General features: G+C 37.0%; 1 protein-coding gene across 1 annotated transcript; it reads right to left on the bottom strand.

Moving 5' to 3' along the window:
- LOC109848754 (nicotinamide adenine dinucleotide transporter 1, chloroplastic-like) lies at positions 6023-14639 on the bottom strand. Its single transcript, XM_020418407.1, is given in 10 exon segments — positions 6023-6357; positions 6359-6429; positions 6567-6661; positions 6763-6851; positions 6935-7029; positions 9604-9713; positions 9876-9924; positions 10605-10711; positions 14122-14217; positions 14302-14639. Coding segments are annotated over 10 exon segments (876 nt in total). The 5' UTR covers positions 14372-14639; the 3' UTR covers positions 6023-6263.

The raw sequence follows: 16297 nt of genomic DNA, 5'->3' as shown, positions 1-16297 counted from the left end.
TGAGGTAGACGACCCATGTACCCATAAAACGCTAATTTAGTACAAGGGTAAAAAGTAGGGGTGGCAAACGGGACAACCCAACCCGACCGACCTATATCAAAATTTTACCCGACTTGTATAGTCTTTACTCGACTTGACTCATTTAATAATTGGTTCAACTCAGTTATTAAATGAGTTACTCATACCTAGGTCTGTCCATCCGTCCCGGCCCGGAAATCCGGGCCCGAGCCGGGCAAGACCCGGACCCGGGTACCTCGGGCCGGGTCCGGGCCCGGATTTTCGACCCGGGCCGGGCAAAATCGAAGCCCGGACCAGGACCTAGGTACCCCGGGCCGGGTCCGGGCCCGACCGGGCCGGGTTCCGGACTAGCTCGGATTTTTTTTTTTATCAAAATTTTTAACTTTTATTTAAAATTTAAATTATACAAAAAAAGACAAAAAAATAATAAAAAACAATAGTTTTATTAATCACTTAAAATGATATAAATTACAAATAAAAAATGATAAAAATAAATTCTTTATTAATAATTAATAAATCATTCACAAATTACAAGTACAAATTTATTTTGGAATTCATCGCATCACAATAGATAAGTACATCCCAACTAGGTTGGCACCTACTCACCTATATCACTATCATTTGTAACTATTTCCAAAATAATTCTTTACAAATTTTAAGCTAAGATATAAAAATTATAATTTGATGAATATTATTTATTCTTTATATCTATCTGCCAGTCCCAATTCTTTAAATTTATCTTCAATTCCAGCCATCCGATCGATGCCTTGCGTTCGCTTCTCGTACCTCCACCAATCTTGTAAGCACATCACCGTTTGTACAGTATACGGATCTAAGCATATCCTGTGGTCGTCGATCAAACGTCCTGCTGTGCTGAAGGCGGATTCTGAAGCTACCGTCGAAACCTGTACTGTTAGTAAGTCACGAACCATGATGGAAAGTATAGGATATGAAACTGATCCATTTACTTTCCACCATTGCAAAATATCTAAAGCATTTCCTTGACATTTAACTAAAGAAGCATATAAATATTTATCTATTTTAGAAACCTTCAATGATGACGATCCAAGTCCAGATCCACCAGTTAGCTCAGCTACCATTGCATACCTATCAAAACTTATACTTTTACCTCAGGATGAGCTCGAAGAAACCGAAGCTATAAATTGTTGTGTAGCTACATCATGTCTAGCTGCATACTTATCATATAAGGTTTAAAAATAATTTCTAATAGCTAAATGATGAGTAGTAGCAGTAAGGGTGGTTCCATCATCTAAGTCTATAATCTGATTACCATACAAGGATTGTAACAAACTTCGAAGGTCAATATCCTTCAAGCATGGATCAATAAGAACCCCCAAACCAAAAATATGAGGAATAGGCCTAAAGTACTTATTAAATTTGCTCTCCATTTGAAAAATCATAGGTCCAAAAGTACCATCCATACGATATTTCCCAAAAAAAATTTGAATATTTAAAATTTGTAAAGAAGCTAAAGTAATGGTTGGATAATAACAGCCAGATAATAACATTATAGCATCATAAAAAACTTGTAACATTTTATTTAAATTACATATAACTGTCCATTCATCTTCAGTTATTCCATAAGTGCTACCAGAACTAGAACTAGAAGCATAATAGTTTATAAAATCAGTTATAATGTCTTTATATTCTATTGCTACACTTAACATTGCATATGTGGAATTCCACCTATGGTCAACATCTTTTGGAATTAGTCTAGGCTTTACATTTTTTCTTTTACAAAATTGTTTCCATCTTTTAAGTCTTTGTTCAGAAGCACTATGCATGTAAGCAACTGTTCTAACCTTTTCTATCATGGGTTTAATTTCAGTAAATGCACTTTGAACAATTAAATTTAAAATATGACAGATGCACCTAATATGAAAAAGATCACCATGACATGGCAATGACAGAGTTGATCTGATAAAATCAACAGCTACATTGTTATTACTTGCATTATCTAGTGAAAGAGAAAATATTCTTTCTGAAATTTCTAATTTCATAAGTTCTTCAATTATTAAATTTGCAACATTGATACCAGTATGCGACTCTTCTATTGCAATAAAAGAAACAACTCTTTTAAATATTTGCCAATTTTCATCAATCTAGTGTGCTTAATTTTCATCAATCTAGTGTGCTGTGATACATAAATATCCAGTTTGTGCTCTAGATGTCCAAATATCAGAAGTTAAAGAAATATCCAGTTTGTGCTCTAGATGTCCAAATATCAGAAGTTAAAGAAAATTTACAGTTTAAATTTTTAAAATGAGAAATTAATTTTCCTTGTTTCTCCTGATAATATTTTAAAATATCACGTTGACAGGTTTGACGAGAAATTTTTTTAAATGTAGGATAAAAACCACTTCTAAACATATCCAAATTCATCATCTTCTACTAATTTAAAAGAAATGTTTTTAAGAATGATAAACCTGATTACGCATTTTTGGACTCTGGCAGCGTCATAGTTCTAACTACCGAGACTACCAGAAGAGGATGATTGAGAAATCATAGATTGTCGGATATCATCTTGAGGAGTTTGGCCTTTGTTGTGTTTATCTAAATGACGTTTGAGGTGATTGGTGCTGCTCTTATGATGAGCTTGAAAAATCCTTTGTTGTGTTTATCTAAATGACGTTTGAGGTGGTTGGTGCCGCTCTTATGATGAGCTTGAAAAATCTTGCCGCACAACGCACACTTAGCCTTCTGGGTGAGGATCCTACCGTGTTCATCCTTGGTGACGTCGATCTTCTCGTAAAAATTCCACACATCGGATCTTGGCCTTTTAGGAGCTCTTGGTGCAGATTCGTCGCCACCAAATTCAGGATTAACTTCGGTGGGAGTAGACCTAGTAGGACTCATTTTAAGATCGGGAGATAGGTTTTGCTCTTCATAATCAGATCCGGAAGCCATTTGATGAAAGGATTAGAAAGTATAAGAGAGTATAAGAGTATAAGAGAGTATAAGAGTATAAGAGAGAAGTAGATGAGTTTTGGTGTGAAGAAAACAAATGAAAACTCCCCTCTATTTATAGAACCAGCCCCCTAAGCAAATGACCAAAATAACCTCACAAAATAACCGTTTTTTAACCGTTTTTAGGGACAAAATGGTCAAAAGACCGTTTATGGCCGTTGTGACCGGGCCGGGCCATGCCCGGCTATTTTGACCACAACGATCATGGAAGTGACCGTTGTGACCGGGCCGGGCCGACCGTTTTGGCCACAACGGTCACTCTCGTGACCGTTGTGGCCGGGCTCGACCGCGGCCCGACTTTATTTAGGCAACGGTCACTATGGTGACCGGTTGCCACCGGCCGGCGCTCACGGGCCCGGGCTGTCTGGCCCGATTTTTGCCCGCCCGGCCCGCTGTTCCGGCCGGGCCGGGCCGCCTGGTATTTTTGCCGCCGGCCGTCTGTTCCGGCCTGAGGCCGGGCCGGGCCGCCGGCTAGGCAGCCGGACCCGGGCCCGGAACCCGGCCAGGCTCGGATTTCCGGGCCGAGGCCGGGCCGGGCCGGACCCGGGCCGGCGGGCTTTTTGGACAAGCCTACCCATACTCGACCCTAGTGTCTCATTTATTGGTTTTATGATCAATCCAAATTATTTCATGCACTTAATATGAAATCCATTGCCACAATTTTCACATCAGCACATCGATTTTGTATTGTTTAGAAGTTAAAATTTTGAGGGTGCTTTTTATAAATTTTAAATTTTGAGGGTGTTTTTTATAAATTTTAAATTATTAGGGTTTTTTGTAATTTTTAAACTTTAGGGTATTTTTGCAAATATCATTTTAGGGGAACCTTTTTTAATTTAGGATTTTTTTAATATTAGCCCCTTATATTGATCATAATTTGATAAAGCCCCTTAAATTCCCGTATTTTGATATTAACCCCTCAAGTTGCTATGATTTGTTAATATGAGGGGCTCATATCAACACATCATCGCTATTTGAGGGGCTCATCAAAATATGAACCAAATCATAGGGGCTCATATCAACATATCATAGCTATTTGAGAGGCTAATATCAAAATATGAAGTCCCTTAAATCAAATTACTTATGATGTAAGGGGCTATTATTTAAGAAACGCTTTAATTTATAAACCTTGTTCTCTTTAAAATTTTCATAGGGAATCATAGCAGCACATCATAGCTATTTGAGGGCTAATATGAAAATACGAAGCTTTAAGGGGCTAATACAAATTACTTATGACAGGGGCTAATATCTAAAAAACCCCTTTAATTTATAAACTTTGTTCTCTTTAAAATTTTCATGGTGTCACGGTTTCGTAGGGGTGAGCAAACGGTTGGTTCGGTCGATTTTTACTATTTTTTTTTTATCAAACCTCGAATCGAACAGAATTAGATCCATATCTAAACTGAAAAATGTCAAATGGGTTCGGTTTCGATTCATTCGGTTTGACTTTAGACATGTAATATAGAGAATTTTTAGCTAAAAGACAAGACTATTATTTCTTCAAACCTTCCACTTATCTAATCTCCCAAATGAAGAGAGAACCTGTCAAATCAACGATCTTACAAATTAAAATCAAACATTTATCAATTAGGTTACATATAAGCTTTAGGCGGTGAGAGCAGTCAGTTCGGTGTTTCGATTCCAAAGATTTTAAAACCGAAACGAACCGAGGTTTTTCTAAAACTAAACGAACCACTAGAATTCAGCCAGTTGGGTCAGTTCAATTAGTCTGCACTGAACAATGCTCACACCCCTGCTTCATCTCCCGGTCAATTCAAAATCCTCTATACATCTTCTCCATCTCATAACCAAACAGGCATTCGTCTATAAATCCACACCTCTGGCCTCTCCCTCAACTCACTGATGCTCGGTCCACCATCAAGTATACAAAGGATGTTTCTTGCTCGCTCCCAACATTGTCTCATTTTTCTCAACTTGTCCTCCATCTCGCCCCCTCCCCCCCCGCCCGCCCCCCCCCCCGCTCCCTTTATCACGCGTTTGCCACTCTCCCTCCCAACACAATCCGACTATTTCCATCTCGCTTATCCAACTCTTGAGACACGACCGATGGCTGGCCTCGTCTGCTGCCGAAGTGTGAAACTGCGTTCCCAGACTGTGCTTGAACAAGATGCGCGCTGTCCTTCACAAACGACACGCCCGTCTCGCCGTCGACTATCACCTATCACCGCACTAGTGCTAACCGTTATCGCTCGACTTCTTCGGTTTTACAGCAAGGGAAGGGGATGCTTTTCATGGGTTAGCAAGGGAAGCGACGTCTCTGTCGTGGGTGCAAATGCTCCCCGATGGAAGAAAAATTGGAGATGAATGGGATTGACGTTCAGCGGTTCACAGTGCGTAAAAGTTTGACATTATCCGAGGCTAAATCATTTTTCGCTTATTTTGCTCTAAAATCTCTGCAATATTATACGCAAGTACTCAAAGTTTCTTTCCAAGGACTGCTCGTGTTTGGCACGCAAGTACAGATAGTTTCTTTCCAAGGACCGCTCGTGTTTGGTGATGCACGCCCAACCGTCATACGTAACGTACATGTACTAATAAAAGTTCCTCTGATATCTCCCAAAATAAAATAAATAAAAGATCTATTTTCTCCAAGTACCTCCTCATTTTTCTATTCACGAAAGAAATTTAGAACATAGGACAAGAACTTCCACACGCAATCGTACATGTACTATTAGTACTAACTAAACCAAGAAGAAGATAATTGCACCTCTTATATAATAATTATTTAATACATCTCATCTGGGAAACTCCTCGCGGAAACATACACCAGTTTCAAGACGGACATATTATAGACATTAGACTTTCATAACAAAAGGAAAAAATCATGACAGCAGAAACAAGAAGCCAACTAATAGAAACAAGCAATGCGTATTTGGCTGCTGGATGCTATGCTTTCCTGAAGAATGAAGATTAGCGTACCAAGTTTGGTTACATTTTCTTAGTTATATTGCTGGAAAGCATAGCATCCAGCAGCCAAAAAGAATCCAACAATGACTTTGCAGGTCAAACAAGATTTTCTCTATTGTCGTCGTCATCAAATTTTTATCATGTTAGTTGTCGCACCTCAAAGTAACATCAAGCCATTCTTGCCTGATCCTCTTTCGAGTATCTGTGCATGCCAAACAATCGCAACACTTGAGCTGGCACAAGTTTAGCCAGCAAGCGGTATTGAAATGGACTTTTCTAAATAATATCACTTAGTCTACACATATAAAAATCATGTATATGAATGATCATCAAAGTGTATGAGGGTGCTGCTCCGGAGGGAATACATCAACAAGAAATCTATGGATCATCTCAAAGCTAGTGAAAGTGATGGCTGCAGCTGGTTATGCAGTCTCTTACGCCTGCATACCTCCTCACCGAGTGAAAACCTTGTTCTTGAAGCCTTGAGCGCACAACCTAGTTTAATGATATTTTACAGAGAAGATTTTGTTGTTAATATTGACGAGATACAACTCTACCAAGATTTTTTCGTAAAGAACCTTCATTGTTAGCTAGTTATTTTGATCCATAGAAATGACGAACACTGGAAATACCTCATGTGGATATGTCAAAGTTGATGCGGCTATTTTGGAGATGGCTGATGCAAGGGCAACATCAGGAGCACTGAGCGCATCAATGGTAGTATTATCTGATTTAAAAAAATAGGTGTAAAGTATATCCAACAAAATTTTAGTAAAAAATAACATTGTTAATCTCTGATTATGATGCATGCCAACAGAAGAAATTTACCTCGCTTAGCAAGATACATTTTAATTTTCTCGTATACTGGGAATTGGATTGCGACATGGCTGATCCCTGCCAGTGCAGGCACAAGACCGCTGTCCACTGAAATATCAGAATACAGTTGAAATAAAGAAGTAGGTTGTTGATCCCTGCTAAGGTAATTAAGATAGATTATAACCTATATAATCCTCTAATGCCTTCCTCATGAGCTATTCTCCTTAAAGCAGTAATCGTGCCATGATATGGCACCACGCCAGCCCTCATTCCTTGTGTCTGCAGAAGAAAAACAGGGTAAATTGTAGCAAACAGCACCTATCTAAGAATTCAGACTTCAAAATATCTTCAGCCTTCAATGCCTAGGCCAAGCATGATTGATATTTGAATTGAATCTCTCCATGCTTTTAAAATATGTAATAACTTAAGAACTTGGCCAGGTCGAATCATCTTGGGCTGGATACGAGTTAACCGAAGAGGGTCAGTTTCCTTCTTCTGAAGCTAAACCTTTAGCACATACGCTTGATCTCTACCTTTCCATCTTTCAATATCAATGGTTGCCACCACCCCCTTTCACTGTCTTTTTCACATCTGAAGCTATCACAATTCGTATGTGGAGGTGTATATGAAGCCTTTGTGGTTGACCTGGCAGATGTCTCCCTCACTCCCTCACCCCCTCCCTTCACCCTTTTTCTCAAATGTGGGTGTCTCGTTTGTGGTACAATGGTCCACATTGACATTGAAGTTTCCAATTTCTGACCAAAAAGTGTACATTTTCAAGCCAACTTGGAACATGAATGTGTATTTCTCCAGAAGCCTAAAAGGGAAGAGGTCACAAACAATACATGAATACAAAGCCAAGGTTCTGGACAGTATATGAGTTCAAGGATATATGAGTCTACTTTCTAATGTTCCCAAATTTACAACTCACACATGGAGGTGTATATGTGGCCTTTGTTGTTGACCTGGTAGACGTCTTCCTCACTGTCTTTTTCAAATCTGAGGCTATCACAATTCTCACATGGCCCATACTAACAGAAATTAATCAGTGATATTTTAAAAATAAAAAAAATCCTGAATGTCTTTCCCTTTTCATGTGTTGTTTATCACTCAGGTTTCCAAAAAATTAAATGTAAAGTCCTTGAAGTTCTCTTCTATTGTTTTCCTATGCTTGAGGGGTGTGTCAAGTGACTCAAGTCTACAGATATTTCTAGATCAAGTGCAAGCTAAAAAGTCATGAAGTTATAAAGAATATTAAGACAAGTCTTGTGCCTTCTTCGCATAATTTGTATCTCTTAGGCAGATTCCATTGAGTGGTGGAGTTGTATCACTGTATTTCTAGGTGGGGTCAGACTAGTGAGTATCTGGTCATGAATCTCCAGGAGGACAATATTTTGTATCCTTAAAAAGAGTGGTGGCCCCGAAAAATATGGTAGTAGACAAGTGAACGGGGCTAGCAAGTAGAACAGCAACATAAAGTGCTCCCATTTGCTTGACCCACATTGTATTCTCTCTATCCCAGTATCAGACATGCCACATCACCGCATTTTATGATCCTCTACATAATAATAATAATAATAATATCATGTGACATGTTTGAACTCTGAAATACTTCCATTGAAATCAACACATGAGGTTCATGCAAACATATGGTTCCATTGTTTAAAATGTGCATACAGATTTTAAATTAGGATTGAAGCAAACCTTTTACTTTCATGTAAGTTTTTCACATGGCCATTTGCAGTTATCTTATGTACTAAAGCTATCATTAAGATTTTTTCATATGGATCAAAATATAACATATGTAGTTGCACAATGGGTAACCAAATTCAGTAGATCTATAGTTCAAGTTTTTCAGAGTTTCTGATATCATTGGTCTGTTTTCAAAAAGAATAAAGGCTTTGACATCAAACTACTAGGAACATACCGACTTTCGAGTTTTAGCATGGCTATTCACTACATGTTTGAGTCACACGTGTGATTGTGCATTTGAACTTTAAAAAAGCTATTCTTCTGTACTGGTGCACAGTTGGAATTGTTCAAAGATAATATTGTCATATACCATATTTTGGATGACAAATGAGTGGTGTATGATAAACATGTAACAGATGGAAAATATGTCAAATGATATACAGATACAGAAAACATGTCCTTTGCTCTTAGAAAAAGAAAAGCAAAGGATGCACTTGATGGCACTACAGATCTTTGTGGCATGGAATCCTATTACGAGTCCCTTAAGAATGAAGAGTCCACATATAAGACGACCAGTTCAAATGGTAAAACTCATGTACCCGCTAGTTTGCAGGCTTGCAGTAATAAATATAATATTTAGGATGCTCACTAGTCCAAGAAATACCCAAATGATGAACCCACTAATTCGCATCTAGGTATTAATATTTACGGTTTGCATTAATGAAGGAAATAGCCAAATGAGGTACATAATTCACAGCTATGGACTATGATGTGTAGGGTGCTCCCACTAACACAAGAAACAAGTCCTTATGGTAGATTGCAGTCCCTTTCAAGTAGGCAAAATATGAGCAATCATACAAAAAAAAAAGCTTAGTGCCTGTTATACCAAAACATTTCAACGGAAGAACAGTAAGATGCTAAATCAGTGGGAAAAAACCCAGACAACTCACATATGGAAAAAAATCAGGTAAAACAGTAGTTTAGAAGAGTCATATTCTCACGAATCTACAAATTTAGGCAATTTACAAGTATAATTATATTGATAATGCATATTTGCAATCCAAAAGAATCAGCCGCATACAACGTAAGAGCATATAAGCATGGACATAGACTTGAAACTGGAGTGGGTGATAACATGGAATTATGACAGATATCACATACTTGAAATCTTGTCTTTACCACCCAGAGTGGATTAGTCGCGATCGTTGTCGCAGCTCCAGCACCAGATGCAGCTATCATATTAGCACCTACAGAGAGTTGATGATCCCCATCTGCCCAAGTGTGCATTAAATGTAAGATGTACTATCCACGTTTAAATAAAGATAGGCGCAGATGCTATGTTTCCTATAATTTTGAAGGAAATCATGTTCATCTATAGCATGGAACAATTCAAGAATTCCGACTTATATGCAACAAGGCCAGAAGGAACTAACCATTAGAATATAGCAGATCTTTGAGTTGCTCATAGACAGTGAAGTACACCTGAAATAATCACGCACAATGGAGTAAAATGACAATAGAAGATGTTGACCACAAAATTCTCCAAATATTAAAAACTCTTGTATTGGAACTGGAATTTGTCCTCAACTCATATTTGGTTTCTTATGTAGAATAAGGACATCTTAAGGAACTCTGATAGAAAGCGAAGGTGTTATATTTATATAACCTTACTTAGATGTACCATGTACAAAAGTTATTGTCTTTTATAAGATTATTCAAGCAAAAAGAAAGTATAATTAGATTTTTAAATGAGGGTAATAATCTATAGCTAAGCCAATATGATAACGTTTCTAAACTAAAAGTATAATAAAGTGTCTAAGTTGAATTCGCACGAATGTTGTCTAAGACGATAAACCAATCAAATCTTTGAAAAAAAGGACTAATTCAGTCGCTTGAAACACATGCAATTATATGACATGGAAAAAAAAACCAGATACTTCAAGGAAATTTTAAACAAGAAAGGATTCCACAATTTTGTTCCTATGTGTAAGTCCTCAATGACCAGAACTTTTTGGAAGACAGAAAGGTTTTTTCATTAGCGATTTTCTACACTTGAATATGTTATTCAAGACAAATTTAACGAAAATAATCCTGCAGTTAAAGAGTTGATGAACAAGTACATTTTTGTCCTTTCAGAATGGAATGAAAGTAGATGAACTTACAGCCCAATTTGGAAGTAATGCTAGCACAGTCGGTGAAAGGCCACGATACATGCCACGCACACCTTCCTTTTGAACTATTTGTTCCAAACTCCCAATTATAAGACTGCCTGGAAAGATGCGTTGTAGAACAATAAGTGTGCGAAGTTCAGGGATAAAAGAACCATTTGTTACATTAAATAATTATATTCTTTATCACAAAGTAAATAGACAAATAAAATTCTGCAGATGCTTAGTAAACTGCATGCGCATTAAAATTGAAGGCAGAAGCTCAGATACTCAAAAAACTTTTGACCAATATAACATAGACGTGCATGGTGCACCACAAAAAATTCAGTTAAATGATCTTCTATTTTGTTTTCTTCTATTGTGTTTGTAAACTTGTAAGATAAGGAAAAAATGATGCTTAGGGTTCATTACCCTAGATGTTTTCGTTTCTCAATTTAAAATCTGCTGGACTGTATTACGTAAGCAAAATCATGGACCCTCCAAGAAAGTTTAGGTTCATCTGAAATGCGGAGGGCATCAGAAAGTACTAGAAAAAAAATGAGACAAAAGGAACAACTTAGAACGCAAATCGTAAGATCTTCCTTCAAAGTTTAAACTCCTAATAAATCACACCTCCATTCATTCATGGCTAATTAAGATATTCAAAGACAAACTTCTATATTAGTCTTTTCTATCTCAATGTTCTTGGAAGTAAAAGTGAATGAACTTTTTCTGTCCTAAAACCTTATCTAACTTCAAACCCAGACCAGAAACCACATGATAAAAAGAAAAATCTCCCATGGGAAACTACAAAATCAGTTATTTTCATCCAAACAACCAGAATCTGGAGAAAACAACAAGAATGCACATATAACCGACAGGTAACGATCATCTTGTTAGAAAGTAACATTGACAAATCAGATCCAACTAAGAGGCATGACTATGCTTCCTGAAGATAGTCAGAATATCCACACGTGCAAAATATTATTGCAGAATTATCTTCAGAATTCAACTTAACTCAGACTCAATTTGCTATTCTTTAGTCTTGCACTGGTTTGCCAAAACTAAGCAGGTCTACCTTTCTTCAGCACCCAAGAGAGATGGAGAAATCAATTTGAGTTGGATTGGTTCATAATGCCTACAAATGACCCTTTTTACATAAATAAAAACCTTTTTAAAGAAACATTTTGTAAACTCTAGTGTTAATGTGTGGCTAAATATGTAAAAAGTCAAACTAGAATCAATAGACTAAAAATACAACAAAATAAGAAAATGCGTTATTGTTTTAATGCATAGTCATAAAAATGTCAAATAATTTCTAAGCCAAGTTCTCATACAAGACCAAGAGTTTCATAAAGATTGAAGATTCAATCATTTTTATTGGGGTTAGGTGGATGATACTTCCATATAAGTGTTATCATCGACACTAGTTTCGCCAAGTAAAGATTACAAATCAAAATTCATACATAAAAACGATTTGCCAATTCATATGCTTATGAATAAGTTGAGAAGTGAATTTTTGTACCCGGCAAAAGGAGGTACGGAACGGACCACGATAGTCAACATGGCAGAACAAAGACGTGACAATGAAAAATCCAAGAAATGTGGCCTAAGAAAAGAACCCATGCCGACCAGTTCATAACCGTTGTACACTATTCTGTCATAAAGAATGACATAACCAATACTCTCGCCATCGAATAATTGGTGGACTCAATGAAGACAAACTAGATAGAAGGATTACATGCTTATAACTGAATAAATGAATATTATTGTTGGAGATCATGAGTGATGAATTGCCATTAATGTTGCTCTTCACATTTTTAGTGACAAAAACATCTTTACGACTTTACCTACAACAAATTAATGGGGGAACTGGGAAGACACGAATATTGATATGGGAAACTGCTCCCAATGTCTAAAGTAATTGAAAGTAGCTATGTGGAGATTCAATTTACCTCTAAGAATTCTTCTCATGGAAGTTTCACATTTCCTAGATATCAGAAAGAACTTTATCTCAGGTGCCCTACGGAGTAGGCACAACTTTATAATGTATTTTTCTTAGCCAGATAAACTTATTTTGACTGCAAAAGTTTACACTGTGGAAAAAAAACTGTTGTTTCTAGATAGTTTAAACTGAACTTGACAAAAGACAAGTATTACTATTACGCAATAGAGCTTTTGTGTTTGGCATGGTAGCGTTGACATTGTTAACTTCAGCCTGATTAAATTACTAGCAAAATTGCGACTAATATCTTACTCTGGAAGCCTTCGCGAAGATAAAGTATGAATATAATAGATGCAAAATTAAATGAATTTCCTTTAAAGATTTCGATATTGAAGTAATGATGCATTGCAGTTAATGCATGCTGCTATAAAGAATTGTTGGAATTTGTACAATGATCATCTGCCTTTGTTGATGATATATTGATCCTTGCCACAGATCTTTCAATGTTGGAGATTAACAAAAAAAATCCTTATCATCTGACCTTGCCATTGAAGATTTAAGTGAAGCTGAAGTTATTCTAAAAATTAAAGTCAGTAATCTGACAATGTACATAAAGAAATGAGAAAACTTTTTCTTTTACACGTCTAACATATGTGTCAGAACAACATAATAATGTATTATTCTAGATTTATTGGTCCTTTTCATTAGACCTTAGCTTGATTTCGCACACATTTAGAGTACTTATTTGTTTCTAGTTGTTTACAAAAGATTCTCCTAGAAACATTTATGTTCCGATGTAAAAGGGAGTATTTATTCTGAATCAATCTAACTCAAATCCTCTTCTCTTTCTCTCATTTTTCTTGGGCATCTAGAAAATTAAATGTGCATAATTTGTCCATGCAAGACCAAAGGGAAATGGGATGAGTTAAATAGAAACCCAGAGGTAGTGTTCTCTCATGTCTGGAGGCTTCAGGTATCTTCAATAAACGTGATTGCACCTCTCCGCTAGACATGATTTTCCCTCTTAGCTGATCCTAAAATTTACAGGTCCTTTGTTATCTTTCTAACAGATTCAGCAAGCTAAAATTCTACCATACTGTAGAACTTCTATCACGAGTCTTTTGCCATGATCTACACCCTTATTCAAAATGTTCATCTAGCTTTTTCATATGACATTTGTTGCATAAAGTGAAACAACCACTTCTCAGTTTTTCCAGGGAAGAATTTACATCCAAAGAGATTTTTGGTCTTGGCAAATCTTTTCTCTAGAACATATCTTGGAGTAACCATAGCAATGAACACTATTTTTCTACACGGACATTAGAGGAACACAGCCCAAATATTATCTTAAAAGTAACCATTCAAAATTGTGGCTAAATATAGTGGTAAGATGCACTGAGAATGCTATCCCTACTGATTTTGAGTCAACATCAGCTACACCCTCTTTCATTGCTAATTGGGTACAACACATGAAGCTTAATTCCATTCTCAGACATTCTATAGTTGCACAAATCAGTGCGTCAGTAAAATAAGCAATTGAGCGCAGAAAAGATTATAGTTAGAAACTAGAAAAGCTAAAGATCGCACCTTTAACGCTACTATTACCGAGCTTAGGCAGCCCATGAACTTGAAATCTAGTCTTAATCACATCTAAGGGACACACGAAAGTAGCCGCGAGCATACCTACCAATTTAACACAAAATCAGCTAATAAATCCCAAATTGCTTTAAAAATTCAGCTTAAATCCACTCCAACTAAAGCTCGTACCTGCAGCAGCGCCAGCTCCCGCGTTGCAAAGAAGCCCTCTAGGGCTTGGAGCATGATTCTCCGCCGCCATTACGAGAAATCAACTGAAAACACAGAGAAATTCTGAGGTCTCGATAACAACCTAGGGTTTCCTCTCTCCAGAGGTCGATCGCAGAGATCAGGGGTCGCATGGCCAAGAGAGATGCAACCTGGATCAAACTCGCAAGAGAATTCAAAGAGAATTCGAACAAAATCAGGACGCAATCGAGAGCTTTTGGTCAAGGATTAGGGTTTCGATAAGATCGACATTGAACGCTTCATTTCTGGCCGCATTGAGAACAGCGGATACCCGTCACTCGTTATTAACGGGCCCGCGAGTTCGGGTAAGAAAAGGCAGGGAAACGAATCTCGGTCGTTGAATAGGATCCACTTGCTGTTTGGACGGTCGGATGAGGTTTGACAGGTCGATTTGGTTACGCTCGAGGTGGAGTGTATTGAGATGATCGTGGCCGTCAGTTGTAGCCTGCCGATCCTGTCGCGGGATCTTTTGTTTTATTATTGGCTTATTTTAAAACCCAATATCGACTATTTTTTCTTGTAGCGCGCTGCTGCGCACACGATAACGCACGTGGTTTTGAGAAAGCTTAGATCGCTTCTTGAACTTTTCCTTTGTTCGATAGATCGCGCGTAAAGCGGATGGGACATTATACTTTATTATATGAAAATTTTCTTTAGAAATATGGAACACCTGGGGGCTGTTTGGTTCCCTGTTTTTGAGAGAAATACTCTCTTGAAAGTCTATCAAAAGTGTGAAAAGTGTTACTCTTTGGCAGGTTTTCAGCCAAAATCTTCTTTTTAAGAGGCGATTTTGGCTGAAAGCCTGCCAAAAAATGACACTTTTGGCACTTTTGTCAGGCTTTTAAGAGAGTCTTTTCCTAAGAACCTGTTTGGAAAGAGGTTTTTTAGGGGGAAATGACTGGAAAGCCTGTCAAAACCCTGCTAAAAGTGTAACTTTTGACAGGCTTTCCACTCAAATCGCCTCTTTTAAAGGCGATTTGGGTGGAAAGTCTGTCAAAAGCTGTACTTTTGGCAGGCTTTCCCCCTACCCAAATTGCAAACAAACAGCCCCTACAAAACAGTCAACCAAACAGCCCCTTGATGTGGAAAGATTATTTTTCTATTTTTATTATAGTAGGCATGTTTGATGCGCGCCACGGTATTTGAGTGAAAAAGACTAAAAATAATAGTTTACACATTAAGTTTATTAAATAATACATATCTAATCTTTCAAAATATACAGCAAGTTATAACAAAGCATAACAACTTATACTATATAGCAATTTATTGATTTAGTAGGGTAATTTGTTCTTAAGAGTGATTTTAAAAGTGAGTGGATTTAAATGGTAGTAAATTTTGGTTTCAAAGGCCAAAAAAATTCTTTCAGAAATGAGTGGATTAAAAGTTTCCTAAAACTTTGAATTTATAGCAAAAACCCCATAAGCAATTTGTCAAGTCCAAAATCCAACGGTTTAAGCATTAGGTGCAAAATAAATTTTATATTTCATCGCTTAACAAATATATCGAAATTAATCAGTACATGACAACTTAAGCCAAAACTATACTCAAACGCCCTATAATTTCACCAACATTGCACTTAAGTGACCTCTATTTTAAAACCGAGTAAATAAATATCCTTAAACATTTAAATATTGTAGATAAATATCTCATAATAATAAAGAACCAAGTTTCTCTACATATCCAAGAACGCGACGTAATAGAGAGTGCTAAATTGTAGCTTTTAGAAATCCTTTTTGAAATTAGGTGGGTATAAATGGGGGTAATATCTTTGGCTTACAAGCACTAAGCCTCTCAACGGTACACAATGCTGCGAAAATTAGTGAAAAGAACCAAGAAAATAATGTTTTAAGCATTTGAACTAAGAATATCTCTTATACTTTAGCACTTAAAAAATGTACCAAATTATAGTAAATAGATCACAACTTATAACATAATACCA

Source organism: Asparagus officinalis, chromosome 7 (assembly GCF_001876935.1).
Source record: "Asparagus officinalis chromosome 7, Aspof.V1, whole genome shotgun sequence".
In the NCBI taxonomy this organism is placed as follows: Eukaryota; Viridiplantae; Streptophyta; class Magnoliopsida; order Asparagales; family Asparagaceae; genus Asparagus; species Asparagus officinalis.
Note: the sequence above shows the minus strand (reverse complement) of the source record. Positions and strands in the feature narration are given on the sequence as shown.